The 15,444-nt window shown below is 45.3% G+C and overlaps 1 protein-coding gene across 1 annotated transcript; it reads right to left on the bottom strand.

Annotated features, from left to right (window-relative positions):
• Positions 1-322: 322 nt before the first annotated feature.
• Positions 323-15,067, bottom strand: LOC146808905 (homeobox protein HMX2-like). The gene is made up of 6 exons (XM_085614799.1): positions 15,044-15,067; positions 9,089-9,142; positions 8,779-8,839; positions 3,224-3,264; positions 2,927-2,987; positions 323-843 (listed from the first exon to the last, which is right to left on the bottom strand). The coding sequence occupies exons 1-6, from the start codon at positions 15,065-15,067 to the stop codon at positions 323-325; spliced, it is 762 nt and encodes a 253-aa protein (XP_085470925.1).
• Between the last annotated feature and the right edge of the window lie 377 nt (positions 15,068-15,444).

Raw genomic sequence — 15,444 nt, forward strand, 5'->3', positions numbered from 1 at the left:
ATGAGCTATGAGTAAAAAATCTGCAGTCTTTTTTGCAAGGATAACGATAGGAAAAGTGCTTCTTGAAGAAACTGTGAATATTTTCTAACTTTGGAAAGTGCCGATACAGGTATCGTTATCCATGTAGAAGTAATGAACTCGCATTTCTGTTTCCTTTTTAAAGATGCAAGAAGGGAATGTGTTTGAGCCTAGAAAGCAGGTTGTAAAGTCTCCACTGTGCCATAAAAATAAATACATTGGCGAGTGGTGACTCCTGTCCCGCCTGTGGCCCAGTGAACCGTGGGTTCCCGCAGAAGGGGTTTATGTCCGACACGGGGCATTTTTACACATCTCCGTCCACAAGGTTGAAGTATTTGCCCGGGTTCGGGAAGCAGAAGTATGGGATGGTGCCCCCGGGGTACAGGAGAGGGAAGGAGACCGGCAGCAAGCACCTGCCCAGGAAAGAGCTTTCCTTGTACATCCCCGGCACTGACCCTGCCAAGCCTTGGCCCTCCATGTCCGCAGACATCTGTCTCTTGAACTTGTTCCTGCGGTTCTGGAACCAGATCTTGACCTGGGTTTCAGTGAGCTGCTGAGAGTTGGCCAGGTAGGCCCGCTCGGCGCTTCTCAGGTACCGCTTCATGTTGAAGGTGGACTCCAGCTGGAAGATCTGGCTCTTGGGGAAGATGGTCAGCGTCTTCTTTTTGGTGACCACGCTGCCCGGTGTGGCGGTGTCGCGGGCCGGAGGCTCATCGTCCAGGCTGTCGGGGCTGCCGGCCCTGAAGTCCAGCAGGCTTCCTTGGGGAGCGAAGTCTCTGGTAGCATTGAGGCCTTGATCCAAGCATGTGAAGCAGGGTTCGCGGCCTGCATGGAGACAAAGACATCAGCTTAGGCCACAGTGATGCACCCGTAGATTACCGCAATGATGCACACACACAGACTCACCGACCATACACATGGCAGTGTGGCCTTCACAACTGTACGTAACATCCCAGCATCCCTGTGCCTTAGCAGAAACACATCCATCAACGTTATACAGTTGACATGCACAGCTGACAAGCTTACCCGTTCTATGTGTCACACATTCAACACTGCCTTTTAGATAACGGTACATTGCGCGCGGCCAGGGACTTACAGACTCGACCTTGCTAACACGAACACTTTTTTAAAAGCAGTAGCATGCAAAGTGACAGTGGCTAAAATAACAGGTTTGCCTGAACGTGACGTATGACACATGGTCACTGCATGTACACATTATACGGCAAAGAGCACAGTGAGACCCGACTTCGGATGCACTTCTTCACAATGCCGCATAATAGGTGCAAGTTCACTGGCACAAGAAACGGAAATGTAAGGAACCCATTACCAAATAAAGGCAAGTGGAGAGTACAAATCATGGACTGAGTCTAAGACATGGAAATATAAAATGAAACATGCGTCGGACTGTGAGTTAAGAGATCGCTGCTAAAATCTGGCGTGCTCTGCAGGTCACGACGAGGTATCCGAGCATCCATGCAAGGTCAGTAAATTGAGTACCACTAAACAGGCTGCTAATAAATCTAGGGGGGGATTGCAAGCGCACAAACATTTGTTCGCTTCACGTAATCTGGCGCTGTTATTTACATTAGTAAGCAACTGCATGCAAAGCGCTAGATGGAAGGAAAGCCTATTAGAATAAGAGATTGCATCTGTAATGAATCAGCATGAAAGACAGATCTCATAAAACCACTGCGTTTCATGAATATAAATATTATATTTAACCATGCCCGCGGGACTTGGCCCACCTGGGGGCTAAATAATAATGAAGCGCAGGAGCCAGTGCTTCGGGTTTTTTTTTTCGGCCAGATTCGCGCACCCAGTGTGAATTTTCTACCCTGCCCCCTTTTCTTTTTTTTCACCTTTGTTTCCCTGTTTTGTTGTGCCTCAGTTACCAAGGCACAAGATGGCTGCCAACACTTCCTGGTTTGGAGTGTTGACAGCCAATTAGAATAAAGCTCCTGGTCAGGAGGGTGTGCAAATCCACTGCGCCTCTATATAACTTAAAACTTTTATTTTTTTATTTATTCTCAGCAACTACTGAACGGATTTACACCATTTAAAAAAAGGGTGCTTTCTGAACCAAGCACTACCTATTTGCCAAATTTGGTGTAATTCCGTTCAGCAGTTCCAGCTGCAGCCGTGTCTAAAGGTTCCTATGGGAAATTGATTTTCGACCTCTATTTTTTAAATTTCTCAGGAACTACTGAACGGATTTACACCATTTAACAAAAAGGTCTCTTTCTGAACCAAGGGCTACCTTTTTGCCAAATTTGGTGTAATTCCGTTCAGCAGTTAGGGCTGTAGCCGTGTCCAAAGTTTCCTATTGGAATTCTCATGGAGAAAACACGTTTTGGGACCCCCCTTTTTTCTCGGCCCCTGCTTGGCAAATCACCCCAAGATTTCTGGTTAGGAGTTGACCGGAGCAGGCCACAGGTTTTGAAAATTTCGGGAAGATTCGTCAACCGGCGCCAAAGTTATTGGGAAAACAATAAACACTTTTCCTATGGAAATGTCAGGATCCCTAGCTCCAGTCCCAAAAAGACTTGCAAACGGTTACACACTAGTCATCATTCAGGGTTGAAAACCAGGCGTCAGTGGTCGAGTTGTTGCAAGTCCGCAACTCCAAGATGGCCGCTAAGGTGCTGGGGTCTGCGGTCTAGTTGATTTCAAGATTCTGGAGCGAGCTGATGTGACGCGCGCACACCTGAAGCATTGCGCACTTCACTGAAGCGTTTCCACAGAGAAGACAGAATTTAAGAGCGTCCGTAGTTTTAAGGCATTATTACCCTTAGAGCTCGAGTTTTTAAGAGAGTTTATCAAGCGTCCTAGTTAGTTAGTCATAGAACCACAATAGATACCCGAGGTGAGAGAAAGAAGTCATTCGGAATCTCCGAGCAGAAATACTTACCGACATCCTGACAGCGCTTCGTTGTTTCTAGCCTTCGAGTCAAGTGGCGAAGCTGCAAAACCTGAAAAGAAAAGAAGAAAGCTAAGTGAACTTCTGAGAGAATTTCTAGAGTGATAAGATATGATAAGTAAATGAAAGAATACAATATCGTTAAGGTAGATTCTTACCTATGACAGCAGATTTTAAGACTCAGGAACCTGAAGGAAAAAAGAGAAGATAAATGATTTTGGGTTGTCCTAAGAGATACGACATCAATAAGACATTAAAGACAGTAAAAGAAAAGATAAAAAGTAATACCTGAGGAGAATAATCCGGTATAGAACTTGGACTGAGAATTCCTGTGGAGAGAAGCCGAACCAAGAAAAAATAAAGAGACAAGAAAGGAACAATCTAAGAGACAATAGATTAAACCATAAGAAAGAAGCAACGACATATTAAGAGAAAAACCCAGTTAATTCACATCTGGTAGGTTAAAGAGTAGGAGGGGGACACAATAGGAAACAAGGAATAAATAGGTAATAACAAATTAAATATTTTATGGGAAAGAAAACCAGCTCGAACCAGAGAGAGAGAAGAAGGCAGCATAGAGCCAAGGAGAGGGGCACAGAGTTTAGGATCTCGGGTAGGTAGCATATTCAAGGAAAATGTAGAAGCAAGAAGTAGGATAGAGTAGAGCAGGGAAAACAAATAATTGTTGTGTGCTTAGTTTTTCTAGGGAGACATCAGCTAGCCAGATCAAAGGCGGAAGAAGGTGTCCAGATAGAAAAATCAGAAGGTCCAGAACCAGTCTCTCTTATTGTTTATTATTTTATCCACTTTCCCCCTTCCCCCTTGCTGATCAGTTAGCGCCAAGTATTCTTTTGGGGCTGAGTGGTTGGTAGTGGGAGTTGGGAAGCAAGCAAATTCTGTTCCTGTGCAAGACTACAATAACCAGCGAGAAGCTGAAGGTGAGCCCTGACAGAGTGAAGTGCCCACGTCGTAAATCTTGCACCCGAACAGAAAAGAAATGGTTGAAGGAATAAACTTACAGACCTTAGGGTCGGTCCTAGAGGCTATACAAAAAGAATTGGTAGCGGTTAAAGAAGAGAATCAAAGTTTAAGGCAGGAGGTCATGAATTCAAGGAAAGAGACGGCAGAACTAGCACAGAGAGTTAGGCAACCGTAAACTGCTGGAAGGGAGGGTCCAACCACATCTATGGGAGACACAAATAAGCTAACAACACAGGTAATACATTCCTTGTCACCAGTAATACCTTTGGCAGCACCCGAGAGATTCAGTGGGGACCCACAAAAGGCGCAGGTGTTTATTACGCAATGCTCACTTCATTTCATGTGTCGCCCTTCTATCTTTCCTGATGCGCAATCTAAGGTGGCCTTCATTTTGTCATACTTGAGTGGTGATGCTGCGGCATGGTCGATGCCGATAGTCTCACGAGATGATCCATTGTTGCAGAATTTTGACGAGTTCAAAAGAGAATTCCTGAGAATCTTTGACCGAAGGCGGATCTCTCAAGTGGTAGATAATGAACTATTGGAGCTGAAGCAGGGAAATAGAGACTTAGTGGCTTACCTAGCTCAGTTCAACAAGCTTATAACGGAAACGGACTGGCCGGAAAGCAAGCGGACTGCAGTTTTCTATCGAGGCCTGCGGGATGAACTAAAAGATGGTTTGGCTCAGATACCCAACCGTCCAACTGAAATCTCCGCCCTTATAGATCTGGTTCTAGAGTTGGATTTCAGGCAAGGGGAGCGAAGAGGAGAGAGAAGACGAGAGTATCGAAGTACCGTTCCACGTTTCGACAGAGCAAAGACTGAAGTTGGGAAGAGCACAGAAGGTTTCTCAGGATCAGAACCTATGCAAAGAGGAACTATTCGGGGGCCGCTTACTAAAGAAGAGAAAGAGAAAAGGCGAGTCAGCAACTTATGTATGTACTGTGGTTCTAGTGGGCATTTTGTGCGAAATTGTCCAAAGAAGCCAAAGGGGTCATTTAAGCCGAAGGAAAACTCGCAGCACCACCTGTAGAAGGAGTTGTGCAGGTGGATGCGAATCAGAAATCAACTCCCCAGGAACATCGGTTGGCGAATACGTTACAGTCGTCATCACCGCATTTGATTTTATCCATGACAATACGATTCCGTCAAGAAATAATGCAAGGAGTAGCGGTTATGGTGGACTCGGGAGCCACAGGCAATTTCTGTGATCTGAAGTTCGCGGCTAAGATTGGACTGCAAGCAATCGCCAAGGCAAAAGGTGAACCAGTTAGAGCAATTGATGGTACCAATCTATCCTCAGGGCCTATAATCAGTCATACGGAATTGATAGAGTTGAATCAAGAAAATGGGCATAAAGAAGCAATACACTTTAATCTAATCGATGCCCCTCAGTTTCAACTCATATTGGGGCTTCAATGGCTCACGGAGCATAATCCCTCTATAAATTGGAATGATAGGACAATTGAAATGAATTCAGCGTATTGTAAAGAACACCGTTTTGGAACTTTAAAGGAGACGAGTAAACAGAACCTGGCTCACGCCTTATGTTCAGCCGAAGTGTCAGTGTGTGTAATCAATACGCAATCAATACCACCGGAATATCAAGATTTCGAAGATGTTTTCAACGAGCAGGAAGCCGAACAACTGCCACCTCATCGTGTCTACGACTGCAAGATAGACCTAGAGCCAGGGGCAAACTTGCCTTGAAGTCGGGTGTACGCATTAACGGAACAAGAGAATCACCACCTGAGAGAGTATATCGACAAGTACCTCACAAATGGATTTATACGTCCTTCCCAATCCCCAGTGTCTTCACCACTGTTTTTTGTGCCTAAAAAAGAGCAGGGCGAGCTGAGGACGTGTATCGACTATAGAGCCATCAATCGCATCACAAAAAGAACAGGTATCCTCTTCCACTTATCTCCGTCTTATTGGACCAGATTAAAGGGGCGCGGATATTTACGTAGTTGGATTTAAGGGGAGCTTACCACCTTATTCGAATTAGAGAGGGTGATGAGTGGAAGACGGCATTCAGGACACGTTTGGGGCTATTTGAGTACCAGGTGATGCCCTATGGTTTGTGTAATGCTCCCGCAGCGTTCCAGCATTTCATAAATGACGTACTCAGTGAATTCATTGATCAATGCGCAATCGTGTATATTGATGACATACTGAGCTACTCAGTAGATACGCAGGAGCATCAAACACAAGTTCGAGGAGTCCTACAGAAACTGCGAGAGAACAGATTATTTGTCAAGTTGGAAAAATGTGCCTTTGGAGTTTCGCAGGTGGAATTTCTGGGCTTTGTGATCTCGCCAACTGGAATCCATATGGACAGACGGAAGATTCAGGCTGTACTGTGAATGGAAGTCACCCACCAGTGTCAAAGAAGTCCAAGCGTTTATTGGATTTGCAAACTTCTATCGGAGGTTTATTGGAGAATTTTCTCGACGAATCCTACCTCTTACGCGATTACTGAAGAAGGGGATACGATTCGAGTGGTCAGAAGAAGCAGAGCAAGCATTTAAGGAACTAAAGAGTGAGTTCACCACTGCGCCTGTCCTCCTACATGCTGATCCGATGGAGCCCTTTTATGTAGAGACAGATGCCTCTGATTTTGCGGTTGGTGGAGTGCTTTCTCAAAGGAATAAAAAAACTGGCCAATTACACCCGGTGGCCTATCGATCTAGGAAGTTGACGCCAGCCGAAATTAACTATACGATTACGGAAAAAGAGTTGTTGGCTATAAAAGACGCTTTCAAGGAGTGGAGACAATATCTAATGGGAGCTCACCATGTAGTAACAGTTTACACGGACCATCGCAATTTGAAATTCCTGAAGTCTGCCAGAACTTTGACACCTCGCCAACTTCGTTGGTCACTTTATTTTGCCGATTATGACTTTGTGATAACTTATCGGCCTGGTACGCAAAATGGGAAGGCGGACGCCTTGTCCAGGATGGGAACTGGAGAAGAAAAGAACCCACTTAGTGCTCAAGCGATCATACCAGATACTAAAATTATTGGCGCCACAGACATACTGAACTTCAAGGAGAGGGTGATTCAAGCTTTGACCCCCGAAGAAATGCTGACTTGGGCGCAGCAAGAGCATGGAAGAGAGGTTCGAGATGAACTACCTTACAAGGAAGGTGCTTTGTATTTGCCAACAATAGCATTGCAGAACCAAGCCTTACAGGAATGTCACGATCATTTGTTGGCAGGACACAAGGGAGAGTTCAAGACGGCAGATCTAATCAAAAGAAAATATTGGTGGCCACAGATGAATAAGGATATAGAACAATATGTGAAAACCTGTGAGATATGCGCTCAGGGAAAATCAGAACGGCATGCTCCCCAGGGGCTGTTGCAACCTTTGCCCATCCCTCCTCATCCTTGGCACACAATCACCTTAGATTTAATCACAGATTTACCATCATGCCATGGAATAAACACAATTTTGGTAGTAGTAGATGCATACACGAAAATGACACATTTCTTGGCCCTAAAGGGAATTCCTACAGCGAAACAGTTAGCAAGTCATTTTAACACACAGGTTGTAAGGTTGCATGGGATACCCAAGGTCATATCGGACCGGGGCACTCAATTTGTCTAACATTTCTGGAGGGCTTTTATGAAAGGATTAGGAGTAGAAACTCGCTTTTCCACCATTTTCCATCCGGAGACGGATGGGTAGACGGAACGAGTGAACCAGGAATTGGAGCAATATTTACGATTGTTTTCCTTGAAACAGGATGGAGAATGGCCTGACTACTTGTGGACAGCAGAATTTGCTCACAACAACTCGAAGAATGTGTCCACTGGGTATTCACCGTTCTATTTAAATTACGGAAGACATCCCAATTCCGCAGTACAAGATGTTGAGCTCTCAGTCCCAGCAGTCAAGGACTTGGTGGTTCATTTAAATTCTGTACATGAATTAGCATCAAAAAACCTAGAACAGGCTAAGGAAAAGTATAAGAAGTACGCAGACAAGAAAAGAAAGGAACCTCCTCCTTTAGAAATTGGAGACGAAGTCTGGTTGAATACCAAAAATCTAAGACTAAAAGGGAACCGAAAATTTCAGCCCCGGTTCAGTGGTCCTTACCCCATTGCAGAGCAGATTAATCCGGTGACCTATAAGTTGACTTTGCCCTCCAAATTAAAAATTCACCCGGTGTTTCATGTTTCCCTATTGAAGAAGGTAGTTCCAAGTTTGAGAAAAGAACCGATTCCGCACCCAATTCAGTTAGATACAGGAGTGGAGTTTGAGGTAAAAGAAATCTTAGACTCAAAACTAGTCAGAGGAAGACTGTATTATCTGGTTGATTGGAAAGGCTATGGTCCAGAGGAGCGATCTTGGGAATTAGATTCAGATGTGCATGCTCCTAGACTAATAAGACTTTTTTATCAACGCTATCCAACCAAACCCAGGGTGGGAGGACCATCTTTGGTGGGGGGTACTGTCAGGATCCCTAGCTCCAGTCCCAAAAAGACTCGCAAACGGTTACACACTAGTGATCATTCAGGGTTGAAAACCAGGCGTCAGTGGTCGAGTTGTTGGCAAGTCCGCAACTCCAAGATGGCCGCTAAGGTGCTGGGGTCTGCAGTCTAGTTGATTACAAGATTCTGGAGCGAGCTGATGTGACGCGCGCACACCTGAAGCATTGCGCACTTCACTGAAGCGTTTCCACAGAGAAGACAGAATTTAAGAGCGTCCGTAGTTTTAAGGCATTATTACCCTTAGAGCTCGAGTTTTTAAGAGAGTTTATCAAGCGTCCTAGTTAGTTAGTCATAGAACCACAATAGATACCCGAGGTGAGAGAAAGAAGTCATTCGGAATCTCCGAGCAGAAATACTTACCGACATCCTGACAGCGCTTCGTTGTTTCTAGCCTTCGAGTCAAGTGGCGAAGCTGCAAAACCTGAAAAGAAAAGAAGAAGAAGAAAGCTAAGTGAACTTCTGAGACAATTTCTAGAGTGATAAGATATGATAAGTAAATGAAAGAATACAATATCGTTAAGGTAGATTCTTACCTATGACAGCAGATTTTAAGACTCAGGAACCTGAAGGAAAAAAGAGAAGATAAATGATTTTGGGTTGCGAGAAGTCCTAAGAGATACGACATCAATAAGACATTAAAGACAGTAAAAGAAAAGATAAAAAGTAATACCTGAGGAGAATAATCTGGTATAGAACTTGGACTGAGAATTCCTGTGGAGAGAAGCTGAACCAAGAAAAAATAAAGAGACAAGAAAGGAACAATCTAAGAGACAATGGATTAAACCATAAGAAAGAAGCAACGACATATTAAGAGAAAAACCCAGTTAATTCACATCTGGTAGGTTAAAGAGTAGGAGGGGGACACAATAGGAAACAAGGAATAAATAGGTAATAACAAATTAAATATTTTATAGGAAAGAAAACCAGCTCGAACTAGAGAGAGAAAAGAAGGCAGCATAGAGCCAAGGAGAGGGGCACAGAGTTTAGGATCTCGGGTAGGTAGCATATTCAAGGAAAATGTAGAAGCAAGAAGTAGGATAGAGTAGAGGAGGGAAAACAAATAATTGTTGTGTGCTTAGTTTTTCTAGGGAGACATCAGCTAGCCAGATCAAAGGCGGAAGAAGGTGTCCAGATAGAAAAATCAGAAGGTCCAGAACCAGTCTCTCTTATTGTTTATTATTTTATCCACTTTCACCCTTCCCCCTTGCTGATCAGTTAGCGCCAAGTATTCTTTTGGGGCTGAGTGGTTGGTAGTGGGAGTTGGGAAGCAAGCAACTTCTGTTCCTGTGCAAGACTACAATAACCAGCGAGAAGCTGAAGGTGAGCCCTGACAGGAAACTAGGTCCTAACTATAACTACCTACTGGCAACCGCCAGTAGGTAATATGGAAAAACACACACACATATATATGTATTTGTATATATGTGTGTGTGTGTTTCCTTTTATATTTAATTCTGTTTCTGCAGCCTTCTTCCTACTGTCTTCTTCGTTTTTCCCTTCTTTGCCCCATTTTTTTCTCAATGCGCATCAACCTCCTCCTTACCTTTATTTTACATTTCTATTTCTCCTCCAAACCCTACAGCTCCCTTTATTGTTTTACTGAACTTTCTCAAACCATTCCCCTATTGTTAAAACTTTGTTTTATAGAAATGAATTTTTTTACTATTCGATTTTGTAGGAGGAAAACATTCAATGTGTTACTTTGCCTAGGAATAATTTCAGATATGTTAGGAGTTCTTTTTTACCAGGTTCAAAGAAAGTGGTTGGATGTGATATTACTAAAAAAGTGCCTTTTGTTTTTGTCCAGTACCTTCCTAGGTGTTGTCCTTCCTAGGCCAACAGAGTCAACTAGGAGGTCTGGGGGGACCAACCTGTGGAGGTAAAGGGTAATAAGCCGGCTGCTGGTTGGATGAGTCGTTCTCAATGACAACAGCTTTTTGTATCAAGAGATTCTTTGCTTGTTAATCCCAATCGATGATTTTATATTGTCTACCTTCTTTTTTATGTTTCTGTCACTTCCTCGGTGCCATCTGAATTATTTGGTAGAAGATGTGTATTAGCCAGTGTCCTCTGTTCACAAATAGCTTCTACCACATATTAGTGTATCAGTTCCATTCCCATCCTAGTATGTGCCACATTTATCCCAATTCTTCCTCAGTGTTTTCCTCTTATGCTATTTCTTTCACTAATAGTTTTTTGCCTTCCAGTAGCCATATGCTGTGAATCTTTTAACCCAATCTCTCCAAAGTTTTCCTAGAGAACCAGCAACATTTTGGCTGTCCGACTATATAAACATTTGCTTGGAGTGAGGACTACAATTCATGTTCTTTTCATCTTTCCTCACATCATCCAGCTATCCCCACTGGTGTCTTAGATTCGGACTAACTCCTAAAAGAGGAACATCATCTGTGGGAAATAGAGGCTTAACTGCAACTCCAAAAGATTAACTTTATACCAGCAGACTTCCACCGGCTAGATATCCTGGAGGAATAAGAGGATCAGGTAGCGAAAACAGCTTCTCCAGTGCTCAGCCAGTGGAACAGAGGTGGCACCATCACCCGAGCTGCCACAGGCGGCATTCTTGTATCTCTCAATGCCGCTGCTTCCTTACCCCCTCCACTACCAAGGTCTTTCTCTGTGAGATCCTGAAAGTCCTGGAGGATGTAAAACATACTGGGGCATATTATCAAGGACGGTGTTAAAATTATCACCGCTTTAGCGGAAAGAAACTGCCGCTAAAAGCGGCGATAAGGGGCTTGATAATATGGCTTTGAGAATTCCCATAGAAGCCCATGTTCTGGTGTCAACATGGGCTTCTATGGGAATTCTCTGTGGCATATTATCAAGCCCATCGCTGCTTTAGCGGAAGTTTTCTGCCGCTAAAGCGGCGATAATTCTAACACCGTGCTTGATAATATGCCCCTAAATCACTTCCTAGTGTCAATCTCTCACTAGAGTAATGCACTGTGTCCCTCACTACAACACTACCCAGCATCCCTCACCAGATCCGTACAGCGTCCCTCACTAGAGCACGGCACTGTTTACCTCACTGAAGCTCTACACTGAGTCCCTCACTAAAGCACTGAACTGTCTTCCTCATACCAGCACCGGACAGCATCCCTCACCACAGAACTGCACAGTGTCCCTCACTAAAGCACTCCACAGCGTCCTTCACTAAAGCAGTGTGTGGACTGTCACTCTCTAACGCACTGTCTGCACCGAGCCCTCTCTCACTATCCTACGATGCAGCACAAAAGTCAAAGGGAGGCCCTCCCAGGCCACCAGAAGCAGCACATGTTGTGCCTGTGCCAAACAGGGTGCTTCATTGAGGTGAGCTAAAGAACCTTAGAATATCTGAGCCTGGCAAAGGGGGCATCAAACTGCTTTTCTTCCCAGACACCTTCAACTTCCGGCCAAGTTAATGTTCCCACACTGGCCCTAATAGCTGTGGGCTATAAAGTCTTTCAGGCTGTGCCTTTGTTTTCGAAAAATGTTAATGAGAGCTAATTACTGTGAAGCTGAAAGGCCCTCTCCACCATCTCATCTCTTAACTTTCTGACCCTCAATTGCCTCCAAGAAAAAAAAGCATTTACAATGCAATAGGTCTCGCATTTGCAAACGTTTAAGCTATTGGCATTGAAAATGCAATGCCTTTTATTTATCTGTTTTAAAAACAACACATAAATAAAAGGCATTATCACTTACAATGCCAACAGCTCAAAACTCCCACAAATGCGAGACCTACTGCATTGCAAATGTTTGTTACTCAAGGTGCTTGAAAATTGTTGCTTATCTATGACAGCTCACAATCAGTGTGGGGCTGGTCACCCTCAACTCACTTAAATATGCTGACGCATTGCAACTACTAAAAGGGCAGTTTTTTAGAAAGGTCTTCCTCAGGGCTACCAATGGTATGTGTGGCACTTCGATACAACTATTTGAAAGCACTGTAAAACTAGACACAGGGAAACAGGTCAATGCAGGTAGGATTATTGAACTAGAATATGTCACAAGGAAGGTAGATGGGGTTGGCAAAAGCAAAAACATACCTCCAATATATCCTTAAAATTTGGGGCCATATCCTCAAGGAGCTATCTCCAAGTTAACGACACTTTAGTGCTGCCAAAGTCGTGATAAATTTACCGCCCCATTCACAAGCCGGTGCAAACAGCCTAAAGCACCACTTTTCCGGTGTTAGCATCCGCAACAGATATCGTCACGGATGACCCCGGCACCTATTGCTAATGAGATGCAGAGTAGGCGCTCCCGAGCAAAAAGCAGCGACAACATCACTCCGCAACATTCTCAACGACCAGCCAGATCTGCAATAAGAACACAAAACATGCGATAAGGTGCATTAGCACCAGGAAATTAACACCTGCTCTGACCTGGTGCAAAGTCGGACCACAACCGGCACCAGACAAGGGAGCACAGCCCATAGCCACACATGAAGAACAACAGATGCCACCAAGCAACTGCCCATGCAGCACGGACACTTAGGAGGGCCACAACACCCACCACCACCACACCCAGGCCCGCAATTCCCCCCCGGACCCCCACTCCAGGCCCCCCAACTCCGGACAAAGAAACTGCACACCACCACTACAAATTCCAAAACAAAATATTTTGCCTGATGTCACACAAGCAGGAAAATCAATATACATGCGTGGCCAGAAAATGGAGAATCAGTCATACAGCAATGTAATCACCAACACAAAACACCATTCAAACAAAAGCCAAATCAACCATTCGGATGAGTCCTAGCGGATCCTCCCTGGACAATCTGTAGGACACAGCCTGGAAGACAAAATTCAAGAGAAGAAGGTGTGCCATGCGCCCAACAAAGGAAAGAGAGGGAGAGAGAGAGCGAGGAAGAGTGACGGAGTCAGATTGCACAAGCAGCACAAGGCCTCTCTGGCACCTGGCTCCACATGCCAACTTGTGTGTGTGTGTATCGCCATCGGTACACCATGAGCCCAAGGCCTTGTCTCAATCTCAGCGCCAAAGCCAAATCACATTCCGAAAACGCAAGTAGTAGTCAGACAAACATTAGGGATGAAAGCTCCTTTGTTCCGGCGTTAGCATCCGCAGCAAACAACGCCACGGATGACCTTGGCAACTATCGCTAATGAGATGCAGAGTAGGCGTTCCCGAGCAAAAAGCAGCGACAACATAACTCCGCAACATTATCAACGACCAGCCAGATCTACGATAAGAACAAAAAACATGCGATAAGGCACGTTAGCACCAGGAAATTAACACCTGCTCTGACCTGGTGCAAAGTGGGACCAAAACCGGCACTATACAAGGGAGCACAGCACATGCATGGCCAGAAAATGGAGAATCAGTCATACAGCAATGCAATCACCAACACAAAACACCATTCAAACAAACGCAAAAACAACCATTCGGATGAGTCCTAGCGGGTCCTCACTGGACAATCTGTAGGACACAACCAGGAAGACAAAATTCAAGAGAAGAAGGTGTGCCATGAGCATAATGCCTTGTCTCAATCTCAGCGCCAAAGCCAAATCACATTCCGAAAACGCAAGTAGTAGTGAGACAAACATTAGGGATGAAAGCTCCTTTGTTCCAATGCAGAAGGCGGGAGGACAGCTGCACCTCTGACCTAGGTCCTGAACGAAGCTGTAACACCCTGAGAGAAATGCCATGGCAGATGGGGATGACTCCCACACCACGCATTGCGCAAATGAACGATCCAACTTATCCACACCCCACAAACAGAAGCCCCTGACTGAGGTACCCCTGCATGGGATGCCCTTGACACTCACGTAAATAGCAACACATTCTCCCCAATGTTGCATACACATTCGAATCCTTGCTCAGAGCTGTGGCTTATCCTCCACACAACTGCCGCAGTTCAGAAGAGTGCCGGTTCCACGAGATGCACCAACGCAATGGCAGGCCATCCTGGGCACATGAACAACCCCCATCATGTGGAACAGTACCGTGCACATATGCTGCATTTACTGGGCACACTGCCACTGGCAGTGCTGCGGATCAGTTACCGGCTGCGCTTCCGCCTTGCCAACTTCACCTTCGTCCAGCCCTGGTTCTACTGCCAAACATGCACATTCGGGTATCCAACGGATGTCTGCCTATCCAACACAACCGTAGATAAATTGGACTATAACGTGTGTGCGAGCCCCCTGTTAAATCGTGAACAGGATTGTAACCAAGACAGCAGTGCATGGGATGCCTTCACGTACTGCGTATGTGTTGGCAGTTGTGCATGGGAGATTGCACAATTCCTCGTGTGCAGTGACTACATCGAGGCACTCCCCTATTGGGCTGTGTTATAGATTGGTGAAACGGCATGGGCTGAGCACACCTGCCCAGACCAGTTAATGGATTTGCTCACCCTGGTGTTCCTTGAACACGACAACAACGTACTATTGGAACACATTGCACATGAAGCTGCGCAGGCATTCATGGACGAGTAACTACATTCCTGCAGCCACATCGGATTGTCACCCACAGCACTGGTCCCAACACCTTGTTGCATCGCGGGGAATGCTCACAAATCCCACCACAACAGAGGACATGTCTGCCTTCATCAGGACTCTGGATGCATGTGCGTGGAACTATGCATGTGTACACATACCTGTGCAAGGTGATGCAGGTCCATGGGCGGACACAGTGTTGTTTGGCAACGTTACCAATTCGGACACACTGCTGGGGGGAGAGTACACACATGTCAATGTAGCACGACATGTGAACCTTTCACCTGATCACTGTCAGCAGAGCAGAAAGTCGGCGCACTCCGGTGGCAGAGCACTATGCAGATCCCATGGGCAGTGAGTCATGCCCCCTCACTCGGGGCAATGGGCAGATGCCAAACAACACATGACTCGTCCAGCACGGCAATGTGGGCTGAGACCGTTGCCATCCGTGATGATTGTTGTCCATTTTTGCCTCACCATTTTCTGCATCTCGACATGTTCCCATGCTGCGTGTAAGTGTCTTAAGAATGTCCCTGCCTTTTGTGGCCTTTTGCCTCATCCG

Source organism: Triturus cristatus, chromosome 7 (genome assembly GCF_964204655.1).
Source record: "Triturus cristatus chromosome 7, aTriCri1.1, whole genome shotgun sequence".
Classification (NCBI taxonomy): Eukaryota; Metazoa; Chordata; class Amphibia; order Caudata; family Salamandridae; genus Triturus; species Triturus cristatus.

Excerpts from the sequence above, each read along its gene's own strand:
- LOC146808905 (XM_085614799.1), bottom strand. The coding sequence starts at position 15,067 with ATGGACCTGCATCACCTTGCACAG. Across the intron at positions 3,265-8,778 it reads GAAGCGCTGTCAGGATGTCG|GAATTCTCAGTCCAAGTTCT; the intron begins GTAAGTATTTCT and ends TTCTCTCCACAG. Across the intron at positions 2,988-3,223 it reads TACCGGATTATTCTCCTCAG|GTTTTGCAGCTTCGCCACTT; the intron begins GTATTACTTTTT and ends TTTTCTTTTCAG.